The sequence below is a fragment of the Monodelphis domestica genome, chromosome 3 (genome assembly GCF_027887165.1).
Source record: "Monodelphis domestica isolate mMonDom1 chromosome 3, mMonDom1.pri, whole genome shotgun sequence".
NCBI lineage: Eukaryota > Metazoa > Chordata > Mammalia > Didelphimorphia > Didelphidae > Monodelphis > Monodelphis domestica.
This window is the reverse complement of record NC_077229.1, coordinates 121,286,853-121,299,854: the sequence shown is the minus strand read 5'-3', so window position 1 is coordinate 121,299,854 and position 13,002 is coordinate 121,286,853. Positions and strand designations below refer to the sequence as shown.

The 13,002-nt window shown below is 37.8% G+C and overlaps 1 protein-coding gene across 5 annotated transcripts in view; it reads right to left on the bottom strand.

Annotated features, from left to right (window-relative positions):
• The window catches only part of LOC103097748 (uncharacterized), a 104,219-nt gene extending 94,566 nt beyond the window's left edge, over positions 1–9,653 (bottom strand). For 2 of the 5 annotated variants that reach the window (XR_008917487.1, XM_056823029.1), the window contains exon 1: positions 8,932–9,653. Coding sequence is in view for 1 of the 5 variants with exons in the window: in XM_056823029.1 (XP_056679007.1) it covers positions 8,932–9,626 (695 nt within the window). In the remaining 4 variants the exon portion in view is untranslated. Of the gene's footprint in view, positions 1–2,626; positions 2,679–4,829 lie in introns of all 5 variants that reach the window. The other 3 variants (XR_001629205.2, XR_008917488.1, XR_008917490.1) reach the window with 3 other exon arrangements.
• Positions 9,654–13,002: the final 3,349 nt, after the last annotated feature.

The following is a 13,002-nucleotide window of genomic DNA, read 5'->3' as shown; positions in this document are numbered from 1 at the left end:
AATATTTTTAGTTTTCATATTCAAAATTAATGAATCAATGTAATTATTGTCTCATTTTCTAAGTAGTATAGTTGAAAGGCCTTTTTTTTTTCTTTTTCAAGGGAGAAAGTCTGACTTTGTGATTCATTTGGGGTTTTTCTTGCAAAGATACTGGAGTAGTTTGCCATTTCCTTCTCAAGCTCACTTGACAGATGAGAAATTGAGGCAGACAGGGTTAAATATTTGCCCAAGTCATATAGCTAGCAAGTGTCTGAGGCCAGATTTGAATCTCAGGTCTTCCCAATCCCATGCACTCTATTTGCTGCAAACCTAGCAGCCCCAACAGAAAAACAACTTCACTAATATTCAAGGGAGTCTGGGGCTTTAGAACTGACTGTTCCTAACTACTTATATGAGCTCAGATAACTCACTTCAATCCCTTGGTACCTCATCTGTGAAATGAAGGTATCTGATTCTATTTGATATGAGTCCAAGTTCAACAAAACCAAGGTGCCATGTCATCATGAAATTTATCATGACATCTAGCATGTTCTCTGCAATCTCACTCAAACTACAGAAACTCTCTTTCTTCTTCTTATTGTCACAATAGCCTCCGACAATAGGAGACTCCTCTAAATTCACTAGTCCTTGCCCCAGCTCCTCCTTTCTGGTTTGCACTGGAGAGGAAAGAAGATTGCCTGGAGCACTCAGGAAGGACTGATAGCAAAGGTGAGTTTTCCTCAATTGCTACCACACTAATCCTCATGGTCCTTAGTGACCCAGTTTGGTTCTTGTGTTTCAAAAAAGGAATCAAAGACTTAAGGCACTATATAGTTTTATTTTTATTTTTCTTTCCTAGACACTTAAATAATTGGTAAAAATGTTACAGTACAGGAAATTATAGTATCTCTCTTTTACCACTGGCCCCCTATTCAGTTCAGCTTCCAAGCACACCATTACAAGCACATTTTGCAAACCAATGGCCATGGGGAGTGATGGTGAACCTATGGCACAGGTGCCAAAGGTGGCACGTAGATCACTCTCTGTGGACACATGTCCTCCCCCACTGACCCCAGTTCATTACTAGAAAGTCAGAGGGACTCAGGCAGAGCTGCCCCCTCCCCCTTCTCCACCAAGTCTGACAACATTTTTTTTCACATCACCTGCCCCTCTGCCCAGCAGCCCAATGGGAGTGCTTCCTCCCTCTCCTGTGTGGGATAATGGAGGTGGGGGCATAATGAACATGTATGTATGTGTCAGGGTGGCACTCCATCTCTAAAAGGTTCCTGTCACTGGCCTAGGGTAATGATGTTGAACCTTTTCAGAGATCAGGTGCTGCACTGCCCCCTTACCCTAGACAGTACAGGGGGAAAGGGAGTGGAGTGGAAGTGAATGGCCTGAGTGCCCTGCTCAGGGGAGGGAATAAGGGGCGAGGGGTGGGGCAAAACATCAATGGCAGTGGAAAGGGGGAAAGGAGCAGTTCCATCGAGACCCTCTGCCTTTCTAGTAACTAACTCTGGCAGGCAACAGTACATGTCTCTGTGTGTCATCTTTGGCACAAGTGCCAAAGGTTTGCTATCATGGGCCTAGGGTTTCCAAGGAGAATTTGTATATGCAAATTCTTCCACTGAAGGCTTGTTCCTCTTTCTTCCTTTCTCCAGTCTTATAAAATTCAATTCTTTTAAGATTTAAGATCAATCACCCAGAATAAAAATTAGTGAGAAAATAGCTTTATTTTCTCTCTGATGGTAGTCTTTTAAAAGTACAATATCAAAATATAAAGTTTTTAAGGACTGGATTATTTCTATTTTAGCAACTTCCAAACCATATTGTAAATCACTGACCATTCAACATTAGAGCTATGTAAACAAATAGGATTGTAATCTTGGGGAAATAGTATGAAGCAATTCAATAGATTTTACTTCAGTCACTTAATTCACTTTCTGTAAAGCTCCTCCTTTTCATTTTTATTCTCAAACTCTGAATGCTAACATTTTAATAAGATTATACATTCTGAAGAACTGTTTTCCAACAAGATTTCCTTTCTTTTACACACATTCAAAATAATTGTTCAATACTCAACTTAAGTGTTATAGGAAACGCAACAGTGTGGGCTAAGAATTATCTTGCATAGTTCTCATTTCTTTGCTCTATCAGATAAAAACACTGAAAAAAATGTAGTCCATAACAAAGGAGGAGGCAAACCATAAATTCATATTTAACCAAAACATATAACACTTATATTATCCACATGATAGAGATGACCAGAAACAAAAATAAAACTTGTAACTGCCAAAGTATCACTTCTGTGTGGCATTCTAAACCAGCAATTTAGAATCAAAATGGTATTTCAAATAGTTTTCAAATTCCTTAAGTTCACAAATTTAAGTTATTCCATTATATTTATTTTGTTTTTTATGGGTCTTTATATCATAAGTTAAATTTAATTGTGCACTCTCAACAAAATTACTACAACTTAGTATATAGGTTTTAGAACTGCTATATAACTATTAAAAAATATTTTGTAAAAAACCAAACAATGTAAACATGTTTTTTGATATACATTGTTTTATATTTATTTTAAATATATTTTAAACATGTAGGGGAATATAGTCTCAGGAAAAGATTTCAGTACTTTGAAAACTACCTTGGCTTGTGATGACAAATCATTTCCCATCTCTGGGCCTCAGCTTTCTTATCTGTAAAATGAAAACATAAGATAACATGATCTCCAAGTAAGGTAGTGGCTCCATTGGCAGAGGGATAGACTGGAAGTTAAGAAGATCTGAATTTTAAATCCTGCTTCAGATACTTAACTAGCTGTGTGATCCTAGGCAAGTCACTTAAACTCTCTAAACGAGAGAAAATTTCTCGATTTTCTAAGGAAAGTTAGGTGGTGAAATGGATAGTGCCAGGCCTTGAGTCAGGAAGACTCAACTTCCTGAGTTAAAATCTGACCCCAGGTACTTATTAGCTGTGTGGCCCTGGGGAAGTCACTTGACCCTGTTTGCCTCAGTTGTCTCATCTGTAAAACGAGCAGAAGGGGCAACTGGGTAGTTCATTGGATTGAGAGCCAGGCCTAGAGATGGGAGATCCTAGGTTCAAATCTGGCTTCAGACACTTCCCAGCTGTGTGACCCTAGGCCAGTCACCTAACCCCCATTGCCTAGCTCTTACCACTCTTCTGCCTTGGACACAATACACAGTATTAATTCCAAGACCAAAGGTAAGGGTTTAAAAACAAACAAACATTCCAGAAAAGTCTAACAAGACTGAACACCAACAATAAGATGAGGATAGTAACACCTACCTCACAGAGCTATTGTGAGGATTCTGATCACATAAGAGAATATATGTAAAGTAATATAACAACTTTAAAGTGCTATATAAATACCAAGTATTATTCTTCCAGGTTTAATAATGAGAAAAGGGTAATTTCTAGATTATAAAAAATTTCAGTTATTTATATGTCAATTATTAAATAACAGAAAATTTTAGGATGTAGGGAATAGTTTAAAAAATATTCCAACGGCATGAAAAGTTTTTGTAATAACTCTCTGTTGTTCATACTAAAGTTAGTTAAGTGCTAGATCTAATATCATTTAATTAAAATGTTTACTAAAATGTTCTGCATTTGGTTGTCTCACTTAAAATTTACAAATGCTCATTTATAAATTGATTTGGAAGGTTAAGTTTTTATTTTTCTTTCCTCATATGAAATGCAAAAGTCTTCTATTTAAAATAAATTGATTAATGTATGCTCCCTAATACAATTCAAACAATGTTTAACTTGAAATACAAATAAAGAAGAACTGGGAGAAAAGATGTAGAAGGAAATAAAAAACAAATCTATTGGTGTTATAGTTAAGATGGTTCAGTATGTAATGAGATCATTAGTTTATAAAATGCAAATAAAAAAATCTGTAAGTGGAGACATGAAGGAACTTCATTTTAGAAGACAAACTAAAAGCTAAAATCTATTAAGATTACCTCTAACATTTTACTCTAAATTCTGAATATTAGTTATATAAGGAAACTTAAAAAATATGTTAACAAATATCAGACTAAAATAAAAATAAGCTTATGACAGATTCCCAGAAGCTTTTACGTTACTTTATATAAATTAGCCCTAACTTACAAAGTATATTCTTAATTCCTTTTGTAGATAAGAAAAATAAGAACAGGAAAATTAAATGATACTGAACAATTTAAAGAACTGGGATTCATTTAAGATTCCAATGCTTCCTTCTAATCATTATCCCATTCTTACAATTCTATGAACTAGTATATACTATGCTGCACACAAAAAGCATATATTTGCTGCATTTAAAAAAAAACAAACAAACCTTAAAACACGTAACCTCACATTTTAAAATTTGGAACTAGATCCAAGTATCTACATTAATGGTACTTTTATGCTTCATTCTGCATTCAAAAATTAATATTCTTTTGATATGGATATTCTAGATAAGAAATAATCAAAAGGTAGTTCTTTAAATACATATTCTCCAAAATCCTTCTTCCTTCCTTCTCTCTCCCTCTCCATAAGACAACTGCTCTAACATAAAATGAAGAAAACTGTGCTCAGTATCCTAAATGAAGTCTCTTTTGATCATATATGTAATATCACAATAACTTTGTGCTTTAAGGACAATGTCTTCATTTTTTAAATAAAAAGTATTTTAAAAAAAGTTTTGAAATATCTATTCATCATTTTCTTAAGATTCTTTTTTCTCATTCAGTATGAAGTTGGAATGTTTTATTGTCAACACACTGCCACATGATTTGTTTTCATAATTTTCCTTCTTGTTAATCATAAGATTACTTTTAAAATGCTGGAAAAATACTCACCTCTATTCTACCTGTGGAGTAAACCAGGCCAAAAATGATTCCTCTTCCTTTCAGGTCTTTGGCCTATTCACTTTCTCTTTTCCTCTCTTTCCCAACTACATAAAGTTTGTTATAACACATAGGAAGCTTTAGTTACATTATTACAAACTCCTTTTAGGTCATTCAACCAAATTGGTCTCAAAATTAAATTCTGAAACCAATCTATTCAACTATCTTCTGCCATTTCAAATAAATGCATGATTCTAGCAAAAGAGGAAAAACTCTTCTGAAATTATTAAGTGTAGTAAGGGATTTCATATTGTGAGAATCTTGGACCCTGTTGACTTTACAAATCCCTCTTTATCTTTAATTCTCCTTTAATTAGTCAGGTTATGATAATTTAGAAAGTTTAAGGTTTTAATATCTGAGTGGGTTTAGAAGTAAGTCACTCCCTGATTCCCTTTCCCCTTCCTTTCTCCCTTTAGTTAAATAAACTTTTATTTTAATTTATATATAGTTTGAACCCTTCCTTTACCCCTCCCCATAACATAAGGAGATGTAAATACAAAGTACTTATAAATTCGAAGAGCCATGATTAGTACTAAAGATCTTATATATGAAGTGAATATTAACTATATGTAGGTCCTAGGAAAAATTAGTACATCATTAAAGCTTGTAATTCTGAAGAAATTTTGCATCTAAATGTATTTTCAAAATAACTGGATTTTATTTAAAGTGAATTTCAGAACAAAACTACATTATACTGGAGTTTCAATTTAACATTGCCCCAAGGGTCCTATGGGACCACCTTACTGGTGAGAGTATCTTATGACAAGATGCTTCTGATACTTGAGTAACTAAACCCTTTTGGATGGGATCCGAGACAGACTTGCCTCAGACCAAACTTTGCTAGAAACCAAACGGTGGGAGTTCAGAATACTGCAACATAAATGAAGCAGCACAAATCAATGACAATTATACAACACCAAAAGCAAATGGCCAAAGAAAACACTACTTGGAATCACAAAATACAAAAATACTAACCTGGGCACCTATGAAAGGGGAGATTGTACAACGAATGTAAAATGAGGGAGTTGAACTAGATGATCTCTAACATTTCTTCTAGTTCTAACTCTGCCCTCTGTGTCTGTCCCTGTTCCTGTTTCTCTCTAAACACACGTATACCTTGGCTATATGCCACAAAGATGTTCATAAAACTTTGTGAAACTGAACTACTGCCAAACAAATCACATTTAAAATGTATAATACTAGGAAAGCTCACTATTTCAAAAAGCCCTATAGTGAATTCTTTTATAAAACAAAGAAGCCTTTTGTATTATGAATAACCACTCCCATAGTTATTGATTTGTATATTTGCATGTTTTTTTTAATCAGGTAAATTCACAACTACACCTGCTTTCTTCTCAACCTCAACATGTATTCATTAAAAAAAGTATCACTTTTCAAAAATTGTAGAAAATACAAGTTATTCTGGAAAAGTGTAAAGAGTGAACTTTTAAATTATAAATGAGAAAAACATATATTACAACATGAAAACCGGTACCAATACACTTGTCGGGTTTTTTGGTTTGTTTTGCTATGGCCTCAGTAAAGAAAAAAACATGAAAAAGGTGTTCATGTTTTGAAGCATTTATTTCTATAAACCCTGAGGTTCAAACTGTTTAAAATTGGTTTCTGTATTAAACCATGACCTCTGAAATGTCATCAAGGTCAATTAAGATCCACAACACAGGATGATCTGCTGAATAAGTGTTGTTTACAAAAATTAATGATGCTCAAGGGCAAATATAAATTTACAATTGTTAACTTTCCCGTTTTACTGAAAATCCTGGACTTATGAATTAAATGAAACAATTCTTCGTATTGCACAATCCCATAAAACACAGTCAATGTCAACAAAGTATAAAAGCATAGTACGAGGTACAATCTCCTCCAAATAGGAGAAATTACAAGACACGAGAACTTTCTTACACTGTGTACTACAGACCTTTGAACTTATGTTTTGGTTAAGTGCCACAGAGCCCAAATTTCAAAATAGAGGGCCCTCTGGAGAGATGACAGTTTTCTGTAAAAGTATAATAACTGAGAAGCTGAAAGAATATTTCAACTGATCAGAAATCTTTTAGTTACTAATAAGTTAGTTTGGGTGTGCTGGGCCTCCTACTCAACATCATCTTCATTTTTCTTTCTGCATTAACCTTTTGGCCACTACTTTCACTACGGCAAAACAAATTATTTTCCAGTGTATGCTTTAAATATTAAAAATTAATGCTATCCAATTTAATTTAATCTGTTTAGGCTACACGTACAAAAAAAACTTATAGTAAAAGGAATTGCTTTAGAAAATAAATGTCAAAAAAGCTTAACACTTCACAAATTAAACACATTAAAGTTTAAATACCTACAGATTTAAAATTAATGTGGGAGAGTATCTTAGTCAAAGAGACTTCTTTCCAACATCTGCATTTAAATTCAAGCTGAAGTGATACAGATACTTTGAAATGAATACTGAAGTATACATTCTTTATAAGGAAGTATTTTGCTATTATCATCCCTCTATGTTTCTTCAAGTAAAGCTTCAATCTGAAAGGTGGCACTAGGTCAATGTGATTACTAAACCCTAGCAGGAAAAACTAAAGTGCACTTTGATAGTTTCCAAAGCTTATTACAAAGATGACTTCTTGAACATATCAAGTACTTATACATTCTCTTTCCAATTTTCTCCCAGGCAACACTGAACCACTTCAAACTCACCTGACAAATGTTACCTAGGCAGATTTGTGTTTATTATTTTTAATGTTTGTTAAACACACAGAACAAAGATTAACTTATTTTGCTTAAGTACAGTAGATATAATACAAAGGCATTTAAATACCTACCAATTTCATTAATCAGTTAGTGCTCCCTAAAATGACCAATTAATAAATTTACAAAAAACTGAAATGTCAATGGTAACAGTCAGTATCCTGATATGCATATCCAGTTATTATTTATCCCAATCCAAACTTGGCCTTCTTTTCTTACCTTACTTCTGCCCTACTTAGGTCCGGTACTAGCTAACGTTTCTCCCCAAATTAAGCATTTTGGACATTCCAAATGCAAGGGATTGGCCCATTTCAGAGAATCTCCATACCATTCAAATTCACCCTGGCCCAATAACTCCCCAAATTTGAAGAGTTCTTGTTGATCATCCAATGCACCCCATCATTTTACCGACAAAGAAGCTGAAACTCAGAAAGGTGAAGTTTCTTGTTCAAGGTCACAAAGCATTGGGTGGCAGAACTACATGTAGAACACTCTGTTTCCCAAATACTAAGCTGTACTCCAGTGTTCTTTTTGCCTCGATATCTTAGCTGTCTTTTTCCACGGTTACTTTTTCGCCACTAAATTACCTTTGCTTCACTATCGTCCTCCACCAGATTCTTCTACTTTTGAGCACCTTTAGAGCCCGGGGAATTTACTTCTCCATTTCACTCTCGTCAATATCGATTCCCCTCCCGCCCCCCAACTTGCTTAATCTACTCACTTCCAAAACCTGGAAGGCGGTAAGCGTAAGCGTACCAGAGTCTTCCCCTTTGCCTACTCTTCCTCCAACCCGGCAACAACTCACCCCCAAACCCTGAGAGGAAGAGGTCCTGTTCCCCTTAAAAAGCCGCCCTGGCTTAAAACTTCATTAAATTATTACCTCCCCTCCCCAGTTTCTTCCACTTCACTCACATCTAGAGTCACGGGGCACTTGCTTCCCAACTTCACTCTGACCAGTCCTGCCTTCTTCTGCCAACTTCTGTTCTAGTCTCCCCAGCCTGTTCTGCCCACCCACTTCCAGGACTCCTAGAACAAGAGAGCCGGACTCTCTCAAGTCCTGCCCTCTCCTAGCTCTTCCCCAGCCCAAACAGCCCAGCTCCCAACAACTGAGGGCATGGGACCCTTTCCCCACAAAAGCTGTTCTGGCCTAACTCTTTCCCCCTGCATAACCCCCACATCTTTCTAGAGTGCTTCCCAGATTATAAAGTGAGGAGTGGGATATGCGTGTGTGGGGAGGGGGGACAAGATGCCCTAATCTCCCCCTGACAGTCTACCCCCCCCTCTTTAAAGCACTCACCTGGTCAGACCCCTCTGGTCTCTTCGGGGTAGGGGGTTGTAATGAGTCTCGAGTACAGGGAAACAGTAGTCCCAGCTGCTGCCCGGACCCCCTCCCAGGAACCCCTTTTCACTCCCCCGCCCCTCTTCCTGCGCGCACTCGCGCGCGCGTCCCCGAAGTAACGCTCCCGCGGGAGGGGGGAGTGGTGAAGGAGGGGGGCGTGGACACGCTCGCGCCGAGTCGGGGGAGCGCTTCCGAGGGGGGGGTGGAACTCGGGAGTGGGGGGGGTCGGCGGTGTCCGGGAGAAGGAAGTGGATAAGGTAGCGTCCGTCATGGCGCGCGCGCCGGCAGCAACGGCGACTGCTTCCTTCTGTCTTCTCCTCGCCTTTACTTTGACCTTTTCCTCTCGTGTGTGCGTGTGCGTATCCGTGTGTGTATGTGTGTGTATGTGTGTGTGTGTGTCTCGGGTTCGCTCCCCGACGCTGCCTGACGTAACTACCATGGCAACGGCAACCCCCGCCCCTATCTTCTCCCATTTTGGGCTCCCCCTTTCCTCCTCCTTCCCACTCCGCGCCTCGCTTCCACGTTCTCGGGAGGTCTCGTGCTCGTTCGCACGCGCTTGCGCGTGCGCCTCCAAAGCTTGGAGCGAAACAGGATAGGAGAGGAGAAACTGTAAGGTCTCCTTTCCCTTCCCTCTCCCAGCCCCTCCTCCACATCCCCCTCTTCCTTTCCCACCGCTCTATTCGACCAATCCAGCGATGATATGTTGTGGGCGGGGAGGGCTTCGGCGGCGTGAAAAAGGTCCCAGGCGAGATGAAAGGCACTGGGGTTATTGAGCATGCGCTGTGTGGGACTTGTGAATGTGGCTTGGTAAAGGGGAAAGAGGCTGACGAGGCTGGAGGGCGCTTCCCGGGCTTTTAGGATTAGCGGAGATGGCGGAAAGAGAGGGTGAGAGGCCACAACCTGGCTTCTGTACTTAGTTTCCTGAGAGTAGATATTCAGATTGAAGAAGAAGGGGTAGGAAGGAAATCTTCACTGAAAAATCCCTTAAGGAGTTAGTGGTTCAGCATCCATTTGAGGGCTGGAGAAGCCTTTGGCCAATTCCCTAAATCCCATGCAGGTTTGGGATCGTTTATAAACCTTATCCTACACTAAATTCTCGAAATATATCCCTTCAAAGACTGGCAGTAGGTGTTGAAGGAATAGCATTGGGGAGAATGGCTTCATCTGCCACAAATACCTGTATGAACTTGATCAAGTCATTTCCCAACCTCCAGCCTCGGTTTCTGGATCTGTAAAATGAAAATATTGCCTTTCTTACTAGGCTATATAATATTTGTAGGTGCCTATTGGCAGTGACCCTGGGTTTTTTAAAACAATGCCAGAAGAGCATCAACTCTCACAGACATTTAGAAAACAAAGTGATATTCACAAGATACCAGTTTATGATGTCAAACCTTATTCTCTGTTTTGAATTGAGTCTCTAGAGTAGTAGACCAAGTGGTCTACTCCAGTTATCTGTGTTTGGCTCTGTACTTGGTCAATGACTTGATTAAAGACTTGGGTCATAGATTGATAAAAATTGGAGAGGACAAGTCAGGACAGCAGAAAATCAGGAGTCAAGAAGGACTTGTTCAACAAGAATGTTGTTACAAATATAACAAAATGAAATTAAATAGGAATAAAAAGGCAATGTTTTATACTTTTGAAATTTATTTTTTAAATCAAGTACAGAAAATAGAATGTGTGGCAAAACAGCAATCTATCTGGGGAGAAATTGGGTATTTTAACTAAACACAAAGAAAGCAAACCATAACTGTACAAGCTTATTCAACAATGTAATTTATTCCTGGCCCCAGGGATTGGGGGACTATATCCCTTTACCTCTTCACTAACAAGTCTGTCTGCTCTAGACTCAGCACAGGATCTGACTCATAGTATATAGGTTCAATAAATATTTGTTATATGACTGAGATGGTCTGGACAAGGTTCCGTCCTTAGACAGATGAACTTGGTCTCTTTTTCTCACATTCTTTGGTGCTTTGCATCCATGCTCTCACTGAAACCCTGAGGAAAATTATTTAAAGCAGGTTTTGGCTAGTCTATGGTGTCCCCAGACTGGGGAATATAAAGGTACTCAATATGAAGTATGAATTAGGTATTTTTTTCCTACAAACAAAAGAAACACCAAACACAAACATCATTAGAAAGACTTAGAAAACCTATTCAGTAACTTTTAACTGTTATACTCTCTGAGACTAAAATTTAAACCACATGAGAACATGGGACAGTTTTCAGAACTGCCATATAGATATTTAAATATTTTTCATTAACTATGTACTCACTCTAAGTCTATCTGTGATACAGCTTAGACCCCTTTCTTGTTTGTAGTCATCTTCTCTAATGAAGAAATTTCCTCTACTGCCATCTCCAGTTATATCCACCCAATGTGCCCTGAACATTTGGAGTTCTTAAACTCAAGGTCACATTCAAACCTAGAAAATTCCATCTAGACAATATCAATATTCAGTTGACTGTATTTAGGAAAGAAGCATCAAAAGCCACTAGGATTCTTCCCTGAGATCCAATTTCAGGCTCTTGGTAAAAAATGGACTTTAGTTTCCATGTACTCACAGCCACATGGCGGTCTGGGTGGATTAAAGGGTAAACTGTATTTCCCAAACCACTCACAGAAAATGTCATCAAAGGAAGAAAAAGATAGGAGTGGAGCTACTTCCCTTTTAAAGGTCCATTAAGTCATTGCTTCTTCCTGTTCAGTGGTAAATAAGAGGATGGTTTAATTATCCCCAAAATACATAAGCATTGAGCTAGCACATGTGGTCAGCTGAGAACAGGCAGGGAATATCTGTGCGTCCTCTTTGCAACCCATGTTACATTGAGGCTACATTGATATACAGTTTCACTGTATACACTCTGCCATATTCAAGCCACATCTTTAATTTGTGTTAATTTTTAGGAAGGATACTGATAAATTGGAAGTATTCAGAAGAAGGCATATGGGATGGTGAATTTAACTTTCATGCCCTACAAAGATTGATTAAAGGACCTGGGGACATTTACCTAAGAGAAGGAAAGACTTGGGAGGGGGAACAGAAGAGGAGGAGAGGCGATTAACTATCTTCAAATATTTGAATGATTGTCATGTGAAAGAGAGGAAAAAATTGATTTGTTCTGCTTAGTCATGGAGGTTAGGTCAAGGAACACTGGGTAAAATTTTAAGAGGCAAATTTAAATTTGATGTTAGCAAATTTTTCAAAAATCAAATAATCCAAAAGTGAAATGGATTGCCTCAGTATATATTTGTTTTCTCATCATAGATCTGAGTTAGAGATTTGTGGGCCTAAAAAGGTAATTTAAACTATCCTGTTCTTCCCTCCCGCTTACCCACTCATCTCCACCCCATTTAGCAGCACATACTCTCTAGATGTCTTTCCTAATAAGTTATCAGCCACTACTATAGGGAAGTGAAAAATTGTACACACAATACTTATGTAATTGTATTGAAAGATATTTTTAAGTCCATAAAGAGATCCTTGGTCTCAAATAGGTTGGTACCTGGTTGTTAAAACCTCTGAGTGCCTCTTTTAGGAGTGAGCTATTCCAGGCCTTTATATCTCTATTGGAGACAGATGGTATTTCTGGATTCAGGCTTATGGTTGATCCTACTGTAAGCCTAAATTCCAACTCCATCATAGATCCATTAAGAACAAGGCAATGCAAAGATGAGAATTTTAGGGGATTTCTATACAAACTCATTTTCTCACATAGATGGTACCATTCTTTTCAGTACTTCCCTTGGGACTTGGAATCAGAGGCCAGGAATAGAGGCTAGAATGGTTTTTTTTCAGATAAGTTCATAGCTTTCCTTAACAAAGTAGGTGGGTATAGCCCAACTGGCCTTCAGAATTCACAATTCAAGAATTCAATTCAATTCAGAATTCAAGTCAGTGATAAACTAGAAACCATTAAGGCATTTTTTAATTTTTAAAAGATACCTACTATGTATATATCTGCCTATATAATACCAACATTTGCATATTTATATTTCCTGTTATAAATACTTTTTAATCC